Source organism: Microtus oregoni, unplaced genomic scaffold (genome assembly GCF_018167655.1).
Source record: "Microtus oregoni isolate MIOR12 unplaced genomic scaffold, Mior012 000035F_ref0000213, whole genome shotgun sequence".
In the NCBI taxonomy this organism is placed as follows: domain Eukaryota; kingdom Metazoa; phylum Chordata; class Mammalia; order Rodentia; family Cricetidae; genus Microtus; species Microtus oregoni.
The window spans coordinates 18,860,708-18,877,526 of record NW_024543094.1 but is presented as its reverse complement, the minus strand read 5'-3'; the positions used below and the strand labels follow the sequence as shown (position 1 = coordinate 18,877,526).

At 43.9% G+C, this 16,819-nt stretch overlaps 1 protein-coding gene across 1 annotated transcript in view; it reads right to left on the bottom strand.

The window, feature by feature from the left end:
- Dhtkd1 (dehydrogenase E1 and transketolase domain containing 1) overlaps positions 1 to 16,819 on the bottom strand; it is a 45,698-nt gene that overhangs the window by 27,766 nt on the left and 1,113 nt on the right. The window contains exons 2-4 of the mRNA XM_041630758.1: positions 7,084 to 7,239; positions 5,298 to 5,509; positions 4,128 to 4,322 (exon numbers count right to left, since the gene is read on the bottom strand). Coding sequence (XP_041486692.1) covers positions 4,128 to 4,322; positions 5,298 to 5,509; positions 7,084 to 7,239 — 563 coding nt within the window. The remainder of the gene's footprint in view (positions 1 to 4,127; positions 4,323 to 5,297; positions 5,510 to 7,083; positions 7,240 to 16,819) is intronic.

Genomic DNA, 16,819 nt, shown 5'->3' with positions numbered 1-16,819 from the left:
CTACCTATACATTTCTCCAGACCCTGGTGGCAATATTTTCAGAGGAATCAAGGCAAACAGTAGCTACCTCGCTCTACCTTATATAACTTTCAAAATATGTAATCATTAGCAGTGGTTCCAGCCACCATATCTCTGTAAAGACTACAATTTAGTATTTTTGTAACTCTGAGGAAGGTGGAATTTTAATTAGCTTTCTACACTACCAAATTTCTACTTTGAAATGTCTGCAGTCTTAACTATTTTAACGTGTTACTATGGCTTCAAAGAAGCTGTTGATTCTGAAGTCGTAGATTTCGATTCCACTGAATATTCTTTAAATGCTGTTTGGGGTTCGGTTTTCTCATGAGGCTTCTGGAGTTCCAACTAAGGTACTTATGCTTGCAAGCAAGCCCTTCAACAGTTGAGTCACCTTCCCAGGCCACACTCTTTCTAAGGTTCTTTTCTTATTCTTTCTTGGTTTTCAGAAAATTCTTTTGCTTATCTTCCGCTTTCCACCCATGTCACCACATGCAGGAGGCGGTCCTGGAGAGAATGTGCAGGATGCCCTCTGGGACTTCCACAGAGATGATGAGTGCAGGAGAGCCTATGTTCCTGCCTCTTTCTCCCTTCTCATCACTGAGACAGCCAGGCCACATCTCACTCAAATGTGTAAAGCCCTCACAGCTTTCCCCTTAGATTCTGCTTATCTGCATCTGAATATTAACATGGGTCCTGCAAATAACATGACCTGCCCACGTCATTCTACTCTAGACGCTGTCCATGTGACACCATTCCCAAGACACGCTGAGGATGGAGGGGACACTCTCACATATCAGCTAACCCTGGAGCCCTTCCTTCACGATGCTAACAGTGTGTCCTTATAGAAGACCAAAAATCCAGTGCAGTGACCATGAGTCCTCAGAGTTTGTAGTTCTCACCTGTGTTTGTTCTTTCTCTGTCTCTCTCTGTGTCTGTCTATTTCTGTCTCTGTCTCATTCTCTCTCTCCCTATCTCTTACACACACACACAAACACACACACACACACACACACACACACACATACACACTGGCTTGGGTTATCTGCACAATGGCAGAGACACACAACTGAGTTTTCCACTGTCCCTGAACCTAGCATTTGAACATTTATGTGCAGATAGATTAAAAACTTAAGGAAAACAAACCCAAAGCAAGGTGGGCACTCTAGTCATATCTGGGACCCCTTCTGTCAGAAAAACACTTCCCTGAAACATGGCTGGAAGGTGTTTCCACCAGACACCCCAATAGGCTCAAAGTCTAGCAAGTGGGTATTCTTAGGCCTGGTCAGGCATTAGGGTTTCAGTAGGCAGTGAGGTAAGCAGATCCCCATTCTGTGGATAACCAGAAGCCCTTACTCAGCTCTCCAGACACCGTCAGCTGTATAGGAAGTTCCTAATCCTTCCAGTCAAGAATCCCTGCTACCATAGCCCAGACGGGTCTCAGTTAAGGGTGATGGTGACAGGTTGTTTATGCCTCTCCTAGCCAGCTGGAAGTGTGAGCTACAGGCTGTTCCCACCCTAACGCAGGAAAGTTTCCCTTGGTGTCCCTAGCTCTGGAACACTGAAAAAAATCAAACAGGACCACATCATGAACTGAGGAGAACATGAAACCTGGCCACTGCCAAAGGAACTCACTGCAGGCTAGAAAAGAATCTTCACAAAGAATTGGAAGAGAAAATAAACCTAGAAAGCATATACTAAGTGTTTTCCTGTACAGTAATAGGAGGAAAGAAGGTCCTGCCATGACAGGAAGCCTCGTGGAGAGTACCTGGCTGAGGCTGGTTCTGAGCATAGGTTCAGGGCTGGACTGCCCAGCAGTCCTCCTGAGCCCCTCTTGCAGACTCCAGCATTGGAAATGTTCTCATTATGCTGGACCAAAGATGAAACTGAGGGCCTTCTTGGTGGCTGTGGTGTTGACATATCATAGATCCACCATGAAAACCCAGTTACCCTTGGTTGAAGTTTCATGGAACATATCACACAAGGAAGGAGGAGTCAAAGACCAAGCAGCTGCCTTCTGCTCAGGGCTGATTCACCCACCCTACCAGCTCACATACACAGAGTATTGAGACATAGGGAACACCCATGGAAGCTGGTGGGTCCACAGTGCTCTGTGCTCACAGCCTTGGGGCTCAGCACAGAGAGGAGCATTTCCCAAAAACACTGTTCCGAAGACAGCGATCTGCCCATGGTATTTCTGATAATTTCCAGGGATGCACACACCCTGGTTGACAAGGAGAAAGGTGAAGCACTCCCTGTGGAGAGGGCTGTGCACTTTCCAACACATGGGAGGCTTCAGTTTGAGAAGATGCTTATGAGCACATTGCAGAAAAAAAGTCTAAAATTCTACTCTATCGCCTCCACATCAGGATTCTGAGCATACTGGGAGAAGTTAGGTGTGGTCCAGAGGTCAGAGAGAAAGAAGATCCCAGAGTTCTGGATGTAGGGCCCTGCTCCCAGCTCCAGATGTGCCCCCTCCCAGGTAAGCTCTTCAGTACAGTATACTCGAAGTGATGGAGAACCTTTAGTCGAGGCTTTTGGGGTGCACCCCATGCACTCTAAACACTGGTAGTACATAGTGCCACTGTGTAGTCCTTTGGTATCTACGTCCTGCAAGATGGAGCTGAACAAGGCATGCTACTGGGGCTTCTCCCCACACATGGGTTCCCAGTTGGTGGAATAGTTTGGGATGAATTAGGAGGTGTGTCCTTGTTGGAGGAGGTGTGTCACTGGAGGCTGAGCTTTGAGATTTCAAAAGCTAAGCCATCCCCAGTTAGCTGCCTGACTGTTTTGTGCTTGTGCATCAGAAGTAAGCACTCAACTACTGCTCCAGCATCATGCCTGCCTGCCTGTCTGCCACCTTGGTCTCTACTATGATGGTTGTGGACTTACCCTCTGAACCAGTAAGCAAGCCACCAATAAATTCCTCTATAAGTTGCCTTGATCATGGTGTCTCTTCACAGCAACAGGAAAGTAACTGAGACACGCCCAATTCTGTGGGAGCTGGAGCCTAAGTTTTATGGCAATGGTGTTGATGACAATGCTGTGCTATGCTCCACCAGGCACTTTCTTTTTCCTTTATGTGATGTAATATGATGTGGTGTGTGTGTGTGCGCGCGTGTGTACGTGTGCGTGTGTGTGTGTGTTGAGATGAGGAGGGCAGAGGACAACTTTCCTTATCGTTCTTTGACCACCATGCATGGTGAAGAAGCAACCTAACCTTTAATTTCCCTGGTGGAAGAAAGAATCCCTGAGAACATTACAAAATAAACCAACATCAGTTCTACCTGTCAGCACTAAGTTCCCACCCATTCACTAAGCTATCTCCAACCAACTGCTCAGAGGCTCCATTGGCTTCTAAAGGAAATTACCACCATCAGTTTTATTCTGCTCCAGTCCTACACTGTTAAGAACCACAGAATATCTCCTAGAAATGTCAGAAAAGCTACATTCATGAAGTCTCCACAGTATGGCCACCTGAACAAGACTTGAACATCAGCGGGTATGCTAACATGGAAAGAAGGATGCTCCAGGGGACTCAACAAACAACCACAGGCAACTGGGGGATGCGGAGAGTGAGAGAAATGGTCTCCTCTCAGGAAAAAGCCTCCATGTGGTTATCCAATACCAAGTAGTTTGCCTTAAAATGAGATACATACATGTAACATTATACAAACGGTGCAGGTTGCATTGTGTACTTTGGAGTGTATAAGTATGGGGTAGGGTAGGGTAGGGTGTGTGTAGAGAAAAAGAGGCTGTAAATTTGAAAGAAACAAGGAGGTACATGGGAGGGGATGGAGGATGAAAAAGGAAGGAGAAAAATGATGTGATTATATATATGTGTGTGTGTGTGTGTATTGGTTTTTCAAGACAGGGTTTCTCTGTAGCTTTGGAACCTGTCCTGGAACTAGCTCTTATAGACCAGGATGGCCTTGAACTCAAGAAATCCACCTGCCTCTGCCTCCTGAGTGCTGGAATTAAAGGTGTGCACCACCACCACCAGGCAGATTATAGCATAATTTTTTAAAAAGCTAAAAAATTATTATAAGAACACATGAACATTAAGAAGAAACAAAGAACAACAACAACAAAAACATAGAAAGAAATCTTACCTCTGGAGGTAACTGCAGAAGGCCTGTCAACAAATTCAGCCTCCCTCTATGGGGCATCCCAATAATGACATCAGTTATACCGCCATAGGCTGACGACTTCAGTAACTCGTGGAAAAAGCCCATCATGCTCTCAGCCCCTTCACCGCCATATCTCTTCACTGTGGCAAACTTGGTGGCCAAAAAGTGGTCAAACTCCTGTGGAACAGACATATTAGCTGCTGGAAGACCACAAGTGCTCAGGCGAAAAGCAGGTAAGTTTTGTGTGCTGTGTGAAGGCCCCACATTACTCCAGAGGTCATGTATGTGCCCTTTCACTACATATTCCCAGAGACAGACATCCCGGTAAAGCAGAGCTCTACTGGGCCCTGACACAGAAGAAGCTGTGAGGAGAAGAACCTGAGTGGTAGAAGCACGTATCTGGGAACAAGCTCCTTCTGTGTTTGTTTTTCCAGCCTTGAGGCCAGACTTAGCTATCTGCTGCCTAGCCCAAGATATCAGGTCTCCCAGACCAAGGTCCAACACTGTCCTACTACTCAAACAGGTGGGATGCGACTTCCTTTCAGTTTGACGTGCCTAAGCCCTTCCCACAGCACTGGTGATGATGTGCTTCCACTAACTGACAATGAGAACTTCCGCTGAGCAGTTGATCAAATCCCTCCAGGAAACAAATGGAGAAGCACAATCTTAAGGACTTTATCAAGTTTTATAAAATAAGCAGAGGATATATTAACATACTTTGATGCTGAAGAAAACCAACAGCTCAAATGTCTAGCGATCTGCTTTGCTTCTGCTTGCTGTTCAGTCTGGTGTGCTGAAGCAACGGAAGATGGCCCCTACACGGGGGCCAGATCGAATGCCTTCCTTTCCTCTCCCCAGAAGCTAGCTATTTTTGTAGGAAGTGAGAAGACTTGATCCACTAATGTTAGCTAATACTTATTTCTACATTTATTTTTACCATTTCTAGTTATTTACAGTTGTATGTATCTGTATGTCAGTATGTGCATATGAGTGCAGGTGCCCTCAGAGGCCATAGGCATTGGATCCCTTAGAATCGGAGGTAAAGACAATTGTGAGGCACCGTGTGGGTGCTGGGAATTGAACCTGGGTCGTCTAGAAGAGCAGCAAGTGCCCTTAACCAGCTCTCCAGCCCCTACCTGATACTTTTTATACCTGAGATTCTAGCAATAGTTTGGCCAGGTGTTTTCGCTCTTCTGTGGTAAACGACTCCTTCTTCAGCTCCTCAAACCTTCTGGCAAACCAGTCTTTCTCCTCCTGGCTCTGAAGCTGTGCAGTTTCAATAGAAATTGGCCCGCAGAAGATATGGTTCAAATAGGCTAAGACTTCCTCAAGAGAAGCCTCTTCTTTGCCCATGTTCAACAGTCCTGTGAAAGAGAACAAAGGGCTCACTTCAAAGAATAACCAGCCACACGGAAAGTAGGCTGTGGGGGCAGAGCGGAACAGCTCGCCCTTCAATCTGAGCGTGGGGACAGGGTGTAACAGCGACGCATTTCCCTCTGAGCACGCCATTACAAACTGAATCATCACCAATGACTGCTAACATTTCCTTTACGAAAGGATTGTGGAAAATATATCTAGGATCCCTCACATAACAAGCAAGTATTCTGTCACTGACTTAAGCCTCTGCCCCATCTAGACCTTTTCTAAAGTCAAAATTAAGATTATGGTTGATGGCCATAAAGTAGAAAAACTAGATTAGGAGGAGACCTTCCCGAGGACACACCTCTATCACGTCACGCCAAGTTTTGATCCCAGGTCTCATCCTTGTACCACAAATAATACTAATAAAATAATATAAATAACATGAGATAAACCCTAACATCATGACTTATGACCCAGGCCCAATATTTTGTTTGTTTGGTCTTGCTGTTGCTTTGCTTCCCAGGCTTGGAAAGAAATTGGAATGCGGGGTTTAGGCTTTGGAATGAAAGCAGGCACAGGATGTTTCCCTCCCTCGGCCCTGCAGCAGCTCCATATTGCCTAAGTTCTCTCAATCTGTTTCTGTCTGGGGTAGTTTCAATGAGAGGTGTCCCCATAGGTTCAGACACCGCAGCAGGTCACAGCAGGAAGCGTGTCACTAGGCGTGGGTTTTGAGATTTTAAAAGCCACGTGCTACTCCTAGATGTGTGCTCGCTCCTGCTGCTCCAGCTCCGTGCCTGCTTGCTGCCACAGTTGTCCTCTGGAACGGTGAAGGGTTCTTCTCTCTCTGGAACCACAAGCCCCCGTGTAAGATGCCTCGGTCAAGGTGTTAAGTTTATCTCTCAACTAAAGACGGGAATATTTATTAATGTTATTTTATCGCTACACTAAATACGGTAATAACTTTTGGGAGCAGTTAGGAAAATGAATCAACATTCTATAAGCAAAGTGTGTGGCACCTACCTGTTTGGATTTTTAAATACTGTTATCCAGGTATCGGGGAGACACCAAGTGCATTCCGTCACGCATGGCATAAGAAGGTCAGAGGGAAACTTTGGGAGTTGGTGCTCTCCTCCTACTATGCTTTTCCCACTTGGTGGCAGGCATCTTTACCCACTGAACTACCCTGCCAACCTGTTCTATGTTTTTTTTGTTTTGTTTTGTTTTGTTTTTGGATTTTTTTCGAGAAAGGTTTCTCTGTAGCTTTTTGGTTCCGGTCCTGGAACTAGCTCTTGTAGACCAGGCTGGCCTCGAACTCACAGAGATCCACCTGCCTCTGCCTCCCGAGTCCTGGGATTAAAGGCGTGCGCCACCACTGCCCGGCTCTATTCTATGTTTTTAACCACATAGAAACAAGAGCACTCTAGAACATCAAGACAGCTCCCACGTGAAGACAACGCAGTGTGTCCTTTGTCCCTTCACCTGATGGAAGTCTCTAATCCAGGGCATCCCATTCCTCAAGAACAGAACAAGACCCTCCACCTGACAACTCCCCTCTCATGCCCAGGTGCTGCCTTACCTGTGGTAGTGAAGGGTCCCTGCAGGGTCTGTACGAGGGCTTGGATTTCAGGCACAGTATCCAGCAGGGCTTGTCCCGGGAAGAGAGGGTTGATCTGGGCGGCTTTGTGGCCATGCTCACAATAAACTGTCACCAACCTAGCAAGGCTGTGATCAACTAAATTGGAAGAGTGAAACAGCACAGTTAAGGAGATGCTCAGAAACCACAGAGACACTTGTCACAGAAGGGCATTTAACTCGCTGTTCCTACTCCCATTGCCAGTGGATTTCAGGGTTAAAGACTGTCAGATGCTAGGTAAGCACACTTTCTTTTTGTTGTTGTTGTTTTGTTTGTTTGTTTTTGTTTTTGTTTTCTGAGACAGGGTATCCAGGGTTTCTCTGTGTTGCTTTGGAGCCTGTCCTGGCATTAGCTCTGTAGACCAGGCTACCCTTGAACTCACCTGCCTCTGCCTCCCGAGTGCTGGGATTAAAGGCATGTGCCACCACCACCCATGGTAGCTAAAGTCATGGAAGCAAAAGAAAAGGAAATAGGAGAGGAGCTAGCTTCATGAGTGCAAACGTGTAAGAATAACTGCGCGTATGATAGAATTAGGAGAGAACTTCTGAGACTGAGGAGCATTACTTCCACCCTGACGTTAAAGACACGGTCCCTGTTAGGTCCTTCTTTCCTGGTTAGTGCAGGGGTATTTAGATCTTAGCTGGAACATTAAAATAGGGCTAAGACTGGATGTGGTGCACACCTTTAATACCAGCACTTGGGAAGCAGAGGCAGGCGGATTCAATGAGTTCAAGGCTAGTATATATGCCATATATATACACATACATATGCCTATATATCTTTCCCTTTGGTTGGGGTTATACATGCTTTTAATTTGGGAGGCAGAGGCAGATGGATTAAGACCTACATAGTAAATTCTAGGCCAGCCAGGGTTATACAGAGAGATTCTATCTCAAACAAACAAACAAACAAAAGCAACAGCAATAATAAAGCTAGGTAAAACCCCAAATCAATGTTACACTTCCTTTTCCCCACTCAGTGTTGGGAACAAAAATCCACAGCCACACGTTTGCTAAGCAAGTACTCTACCATAAGGCCAAATACCCAACCTCACACCTCCCTTGTTTAGAAATGTGCAGTTGTTTATTTTGACAAGGGGCGCATGTGCTTGCATGTGGAAGTAAGGGGACACTTGCAGAAACCAACCACGTCAGTTCCAGGGGCCAAATTTAGGTGCTCAGGCTTGGCAGCAAGCACCTATATCCTGTGAGTCATTTTGTCGGCTCTCTTCTTCCCTTATAGACTCCAGACACAGTTGTTTTATAAACTGTAGACAAAGAACCTAAATTATTTTGTGAGTCACAGAACACAAAACTATCAAAGAGCTCTGTAGATAAGCTGGCCACAGTGGCTCACGCCTGGAAGCAGGACTGCTGAGTACAAGGCCATGTTGGGCAACACAATGAGGACGAGCACAGCCTTACCTATGGAGTAAGACCCTGTCTCAAAGCAAAGCCTCTACAGATCAGGGAACGGGACGAGCATGGCTAGCATGTGTGAGGCCCTTGCTTAATCCCCAGCACTTAAATCATTCATTCATTCATTCATTCAAACAAAGTTAGACTGGTGTGGTGGTATACACCTTCAATGCCAACACTTAAAGGGAGAGGGAGTGGCTTCCTGAGAGTTCCAGGACAGTCAGGCTACATAGGGATCCCCATCTCAAAAAACAAACAAAGCTCTTCAAATGTCTATTTTATGAACAATTATTGCCATGAAATGGTTTCCTAGCAACACATGTGCTTCAGTCTGTACCAAGCTTGCCTCTTTATACGTGGCAGGCAAAGTGAGAAGAGATTAGGGATGCAATGATCAGAGGACATCTTTGCATCACGTCAACAGCTAGGCAGCCCCATGGTACACCAGACACCCAGAGGTGACTCTGGTCTGTTCCCTTCCCGAGTCTTAACCGCTGAGCACGTCCTCTAGTTTGAGGAGACATCCCTATAGCTTCCACATAGCATTCTTTGTTTAGGATGGATAGAAATTGTTGGGAAAACAAATGTTGTTTACAAACACTATGGTGAAAACATCAATCTGCATTGCTGTTTACTGTAAATAAAAAAAGCAGTGAGGCACACAGACCACAGTTCTGTTTCAGGAAGGAAAACACCAAGTTAGCCAGCACGAAGTGCACGTCAGCTAATTTAAACTAAACTTGATCTTTCAGTTAAAAGCCAGGTGCTGGGGAGATGGCTTAGCAGTTAAGAGCACAGGCTGCTCTTCCAGAGAACCCTGTTTCAATTCCCAGCACTTACATGGCTGCTCACATCCCTGAACTCTACTCCCAGGGGACCAGACACCTCTTCTGGCCTCCTGGGCAGTGTGTGCCTTCTCCTCTCACAGTCAGGATGTGTCAACTTTTCAAGTGCTGGGATTACAGGCATGTGTTACCATGTTTGACACTTTGTTTTGCCTTGGTTTTCTTTTCTTTCCTCCTCCTCCTCCTCCTCCTCGTCCTCCTCCTCCTCCTCCTTTTCTTCCTCCTCCTCCTTCTCTTCTTCGAGACAGGGTTTCTCTGTGTAGTCCCAACTATCCTGGAACTCACTCTATAGACCAACCAGGCTGGCCTCAAACTCAGAGATCTCTGAGTTTTCCACTTCCTGAGCACTAGGATTAAAGGTGTGTAACACTACCTTTGCACACCACCTCCCAGTTAGGGTAAGTAATTTCTAAAGAATGACACTAGTAGTAAAGAAGCTGGAATCTGAACATAAGTGTTTTTTACTTCAACACTTCGTTACACACACGCACGCACGCACGCACGCACACACTTTTTCCCTGGAGATAAAACCTAGAGCCCTGAGCACACTAAGCAGGTATTCTGCCACTGAGGCAAATTCTCGTCCCTGCATCTATTACAACAAAAGTTGAAGAGGGATGTCTTGAACCTATAGAAGGAATGACTAGAACTATAAAAGGCTAAGGTTGTCTACTTTTTCCATCTGCATTAATATTTTAGAATTTTCTACAGTTGTGAAAATCACTAATGTTTTCAGTTTCTTCAAACTATTTCTTTACAATTCCAGTAAAGGTCACTGTGGTTTGTAATACGGAACATCCCCCAAAACATTACTTCAACTATCAAAGCTCTACTGTGATAGAGACAGTAACTGCCAGCCTTGGTCTAGAATCCAGTGACTTCCCTCTCTGGAAAGTCTCGGTTACCGGTTGAACGGGAAATGCTCCCTATGGATTGGTGTGTTAAAACATGTTGTTCCCAGCAGGTAGTCCTGTTTGGAGAAAGAACAGAACATCTGGGCCATGGGGACTGGTGTTGGTGGATGTCGGCCTGTTTGGCCAGGCCTTTAGAGTTACAGTCATTGCTTCCTGAACTGGCAAGATGTCAGGAGCGCCTGCTCATATTTCTGCTGCTACAATGCTGCCCAGTTGCCTTGCTTTCCTCTCCATAATGGACTGTCTCCCCTGAAACTCCAGCTAAGATAAGCCTTTCTCTTTTGATTTGCTTCTATCATGTAGTTTGTAATGTAAATAAGAAAAGTAGCCACAGTTTTGGGGTTTGGTTTTTTTTTGTTTTGTTTTTTTGTATGACAGGGTTTCACTGTGTAGCCCTGGTTGTCCTGAAACTCACCCTGTAGACCAGGCTGGCCTCACACTCAGAGATCCATCTGCCCCTGCCTTCTAAGTGCTGGGATCAAAGCCATGCACCACCACTGTTCAGTTTCTAACACCGTTTTTCTGTTTGTTTGTTTGTTTTCAAGACAGGGATTCTTTGTAACTTTGGAACCTGTTGTGGAACTAGCTCTTGTAAACCAGGCTGGCAGCAAACTCAGAGATCTGCCTGCCTCTTGAGTGCTAGGATTGAAGGCGTGTGCCACTACCATCCAGTCAAACACAGTTTTTAAAAGATGCAAAAAAAAAAAAAAAAAGCCAGGTAGTAGTAGCATGTGCCTTTAATCTCAGCATTTGGGAGGCAGAGGCAGGAGGATTTCTGTGAGTTTAAGGTCAGCCTGGTCTACAGAGCTAGTTCTAGGACAGGCTCCAAAGCCACAGAGAAACCCTGTCTCGAAAAACCAACCAAACAAACAAACAAACCCTGTCTCAAAAACAAAAAGAAAGAAAGGTAGATAGAAAGAAAAGAAAATCTAAAAAGTCTAAAACCCTTCAGTATAAAAGTATATGTGAGAATCACTACTCTTAAACTCACCTCCACTGTAAATTGGGAATTTAAATAAATAGATTCAAAGCTGATGCATAATATTCTAGGTTTGATACCACACGCGAATAAATAAAATAAATAAATAAAGTTACTTGGTAACTAAGGTTTACTGAGACTAAAGTACAAGCCATTACCAAGAGTAAACTACAAAGAACACAGCCTGGGTCAAAGTTTAACTGATGAAAACACTAAGAACCACCCCAATCTAAGAGGTTTCTAAAGGCAAATGTAGTGTTTCCTTAAGTCCTCAGCACAAAGCAAGGCTTGGTGAATGGTATGGGTTCCTGAGGCAGGAGCTGACTGTAACCAAGACAGGTATGAGGGTGAAGAAGCCTTCCACAGCCTTCACTTCATTCTCTTTTGGTGCTTTTCCTGGGATTCTACCATAAAGTCTAGGCTGGCCTTGAACTCATTATCCTCCTATTTCAGTCTGGGAATGAATTATAGGTCTGTGTCACCAGTTCGACCACTGTGTCACTTCTGAAGTGTCAAGTGTCCATTTCCAGAAGGTTTTGTATTTTACCTTATAAATACTTCAGAATTAAATCATGATTCATAATAGAAAATCATTCCTCTGGATTAAGACTGTACTTTCACAGCAGCTGATATACTTGAAAAATACTAAAAACATGCCCATGGCCTCACCTGATTCTTATTCTTTATTTAAAGAAAGTTAGTTTATTTATTTACTTTGTGTGTTTGTGCACGTGTGTGTGTGTGTGTGTGTGTGTGCATGTGTGCCTGCAGAAGTCAGAAGAGGATGTCAGATCCCCTGGAGCTGGAGTTACAGAAGATTGTGAACTGCCCAGAATCTCTGAAAGAACATCAAGGCTGTTAACTCCAACTTCCAGACTCCCAAATTATAAAATACTAACTATAAATACACTTGTCCAGAATTTAAGGACAAATGCAGAAAGACATCATTATATTTATACCAAAAAGCACAGAAACAATGTATTGGCCCATATTTAAAAGGCATCTTCTTGGCCAGGCAGTAGTAACACACACCTTTAACCCAGCACTTGGAAGGCAGAGGTAGGCGGACCTCTGTGTGTTTGAGGCCAGCTGGGTCTACAAGAGCTAGTTCCAGGAAGATAGGAAAAACAGAGAAACCCTGGCTGAAAAACATAAATAAATAAATAAATAAAGCATCTTCTCCTGATACTCAATGTTCTGGTTATATAAGAAAGAGTTATATACCCCAAACACATACACACACACACACACACACACACACACACACACACACAAATTGCATGAGCCTAGCATGGTGATGCAGTCCTGTAATCCCAGGATGCAGGTAGCTGAGGCAGGAGGACTACCATGAGTTCAAGGCCAGTCTAGGTTACAATAACAAGTACCAGGTCAACTAGAATTACAGAGAAAGACTCAAAACATTGCATATACAAGGACATATGATATATGTGTCTTTTTTAACCTTTATTTTTATTTTTGTAAACGGGTATTTTGCTTTCATGTGTGTCTGTGTACCATACGTGTGCCTGGTGCCAGCAGAGAGCCCTGACCTTATATGTCTTACTAAGGAATAAACAGTGGGACTGGAGAAGCAGTTCAGAGATTAAGAGCACTGGCTGCTCTTCCAGAGGATCCAGACTTGATTCCTAGCACCCACAAGATGACTCACAGTCCCAGGGACCTCTGGGACTGGGCTATGCGGTACACAGACACCAGGCATATGTGGTACAGAGACACTTCTATACATAAAACTTTAAAAAATCTTTAAAAGAATGAAAGAAAGCATGAGGTCAAGTGGAAACTATATTATCAACAAATGGGTAGAAATTCAGCACTGCTATCGAGAGCAGCTGTGTCTTAGCACGTAGAACAGAATATAACAAGGAGAAAAGAACAGGACCCAGGGCCAAGAGCTCCAGGCAAAGTGCTTGCCTCGAGGGTCACGGGATCAGATTTTGATTCTGCACACTAAGATAATAAAATGAGGTCAGGAATAATGATTCCAGAGAGGCTGTCTGGGAGACTCATTTTGTTTTTGTTTTAACTCAAATATGTTTACTCAGTACCTGCTATGCCCAGAGATTTAGGTATAAACAATACATATTCTACATTGTTCAAGTTTCTAAATACCAATGAGGTAAAGAAGAAATAATATCTGAATCTTAGGGGAGACATCCTCCACCTGGTATGACCAGCCTTTTGTATGCAGCACATAATGTCATTAATGATGTTTAAGGGGCTGGAACATGGCCCAGCAGTTAAGAGCATTAGCTGCTCTTGCAGAAGACAAAGGTATGGTTCCCAGCATCCATACTGAGTGGCTCACAACCACCTATAACTCTAGCTCTATGTGTGCACATGCACACACACACACACACACAGAGAGAGAGAGAGAGAGAGAGAGAGAGAGAGAGAGAGAGAGAGAGAGAGCGCACAAAAAACAAAAACAAAATCCAGGCTGTGGTGGTGCACACCTTTAATCCCAGCACTTGGAGGCAGGGGCAGGTGGTGGATTTCTGTGAGTTCGAGGCCAGCCAGGTCTACAGAGAGAATTCCAGGACAGGCTCCAAAGCTACAGAGAAACCCTATCTTGAAAAACAAACAAAAAACAAAAAGAAAGTAAAAACAAAACAAAACAAAACAAAAACAACACAATTTTCCTTCCCAAAAAATCCCTTAAGCCAGACACTGCAACTCACAAATAACTGTTTCCATCATCGACTTTGCTTTCCTTCACACTGGCCCTAATATGTACAATCATACCCATGACCTGAGGTTATAGTTCAACACTGAACTTTTAGAGTTACCAGGAAGCTCATAATAAAGCAGGTTCTCTATTAGGAGGCTGCGGAAAGTGATTTGGTGATAAGGGAAGAAAGAAGGACTTAAACGTAAAATCAACTCCAGAGATATTCTTCTAACTATACCAGCCTGAAGTTCCCAAAGTGATTCTCATACACTTTTCCAAATGGTAACTATTAGACGGGTTTTTCCACAGCAATCTTAATTCATTAGGTCAGTCGGATGTGAAAGAAAAGGTCAAACCAATCACAGCAGCTGTATGTTGAGTGTGCACTGACACGACCTTAAAGGTTTTGTCCCTTCATGTACAACATACATTCCTTATGACTAGCCAAAGGCGGACACACACAGATACACACATTCACATAATCCTAGGCTGAGGGCGTATGTAGTGGTCCAGAACTTGCCTAGCATGCACAAGGCCCTCAGTTTGATCTCCAACACTATAAAAAGAAAGGGGGGGGGGTTATGTTTCAGAACCTGGTCACTGAATTAGAACCTGGGTAAAGAGAAAAGATTCAGATCTAGGAACTGGCATTTTAAGAACCAAAATCACTGTTCATCAACAAATAAGTTCAAGAATAATGGATATGAATTATAGGGAGCTGAGAAGTAAGTAGCTCGGTAAGTAGGGTTATAGGTTCGAACGACACTGAAAAAAAGTCTACACACTGAATTTGCAATGTGGAAGAAAATATCTATAGCCTTGCAAATGCAGAATTAACAATCTAGTTAGTCAAAATGCTTCCCCCCCCAAAAAAAAATTGACTACAGCCAGGTATGGTGGCCATGCTTTTAAAACAGCACTCAGGCAGAGGCGGTGGATCTCTGAGTTTGAGTCCAGCTTTACAGAGCAAGTTCTAGGACAGCCTGGGCTACACAAAAGAAAGAGATGAGATTTATTTTCAATGGTTCTCAAGATAAAAAGCAAAATACTCTAAGGTTCCAAACTGTGAAAAGTCAAAGAAAGATCTGGTAGCACTTAAACAATAAAAAGGATTTGTTTATTTTAGTAGAAACGGTCTCACAACGTAGCTTCAGCTGACCTGAATTCGCTATGTAGAACAGGATGGTATTGAACTCACAGAGGCCCAAGCTGCCATTGCGTCTCCAGTGAAAGGACTAAAGGCATATACCAAGTCTGACAGAGGGGACTGTCAACATTAATATTAGGATCAAAGAAGCCAGCTGGGGGGTGGGGACATTGTGGCGCACACCTTTAATCCCAGTGCTTAGGAGGCAGAGGCAGGCAGATCTCTGAGTCTGCGACCAGCCTTGTCTACACAAGCTCCACATCAGCCAAGGTTACATAATGACACCCTGTTTCAAACAAACAAGAAGCTAAATGGTGGTACCGAATAGAAGACCTGGATATCAATCCACACATCTTCTAACACCTGATCTTTGATAAAGAAACAAAAAATATCAAATGGAAAAAAGAAAGCATATTTAACAAAGTGGTGCTGGCATAACTGGATATCAACATGTAGAAGAATGAAAATAGACCCATATCTATCACCACACACAAAACTCAAGTCCAAATGGATAAAAGACCTCAACATAAAGCCAACCATACTGAACCTTATAGAAGAGAAAGTGGGAAGTACACTCGAACACACTGGCACAGGGAACCACTTCCTAAATATAACCCCAGCAGCACAGACACTGAGAGAAACAATTAATAAATGAGACTTCCTGAAACTAAAAAGCTTCTGTAAAGCAAAGGACATGGTCAACAAGACAAAATGACAGCCTACAGAATGGAAAAAGATCTTCACTAACCCCACATCAGACAGAGAGGTCTGAGCTCCAAAATATACAAAGAACTCAAGAAACTGGACACCAAAAGAACACACAATCCAATATAAAATGGAGTACAGACCTAAATAGAGAACTCTCAACAGAGCAATCTAAAACGGCTGAAAGACACATAAGGAAACATCCTTAGTCATCAGAGAAATGCAAATCAAAACAACTCTGAGATTCCATCTTACACCTGTAAGAATAACCAAGAACAAAAATACTGATGACAACTTATGCTGGAGAGGTTGTGGGGAAAGGGGAACACTCGTGCATTGCTGGTGGGAATGCCAGCTGGTACAACCCCTTTAGATGTTAGTGTGGCAATTTCTCAGAAAATCATGAAACAACTTTCCTCAAGACCTAGTAATACCACTTTGGGGTATATATCCATAGGATGCTCAATTGTGCCACAAGGACATGTGCTCAACTATGTTCATAGCAGCTTTGTTTGTCATAGCCAGAACCTGGAAACAACCTAAATGCCCCTTGATCGAAGAATGGATAAGGAAAATGTGGTACATTTACACAATGGAGTACTACACAGCAGAAAAAAATAACGACATCTTGAATTTTGCAGGAAAATGGATGGAGCTAGAAAACATTATTTTGAGTGAGGTAACCCAGACACAGAAAGACAATTATCACATGTACTCACTCATAGGTCGTTTTTAAACATAAAACAAAGAAAGCCAGCCTACAAATCACAATCCCAGAGAATTTAGACAACAATGAGGACACTAAGAGAGACTTCCATAGATCTAATCTACATGGGAAGTAGACAGTAGAAAAAGACAAGATCTCCTGAGTAAATTGGGATCATGGGGACCTTGGTGGAGAGTTGAAGTGGGGAGGGGAGAGGCTGGGAGGGGAGCAGAGAAAAATGTAGAGCTCAATAAATATCAATTTTTTAAAAAGAAG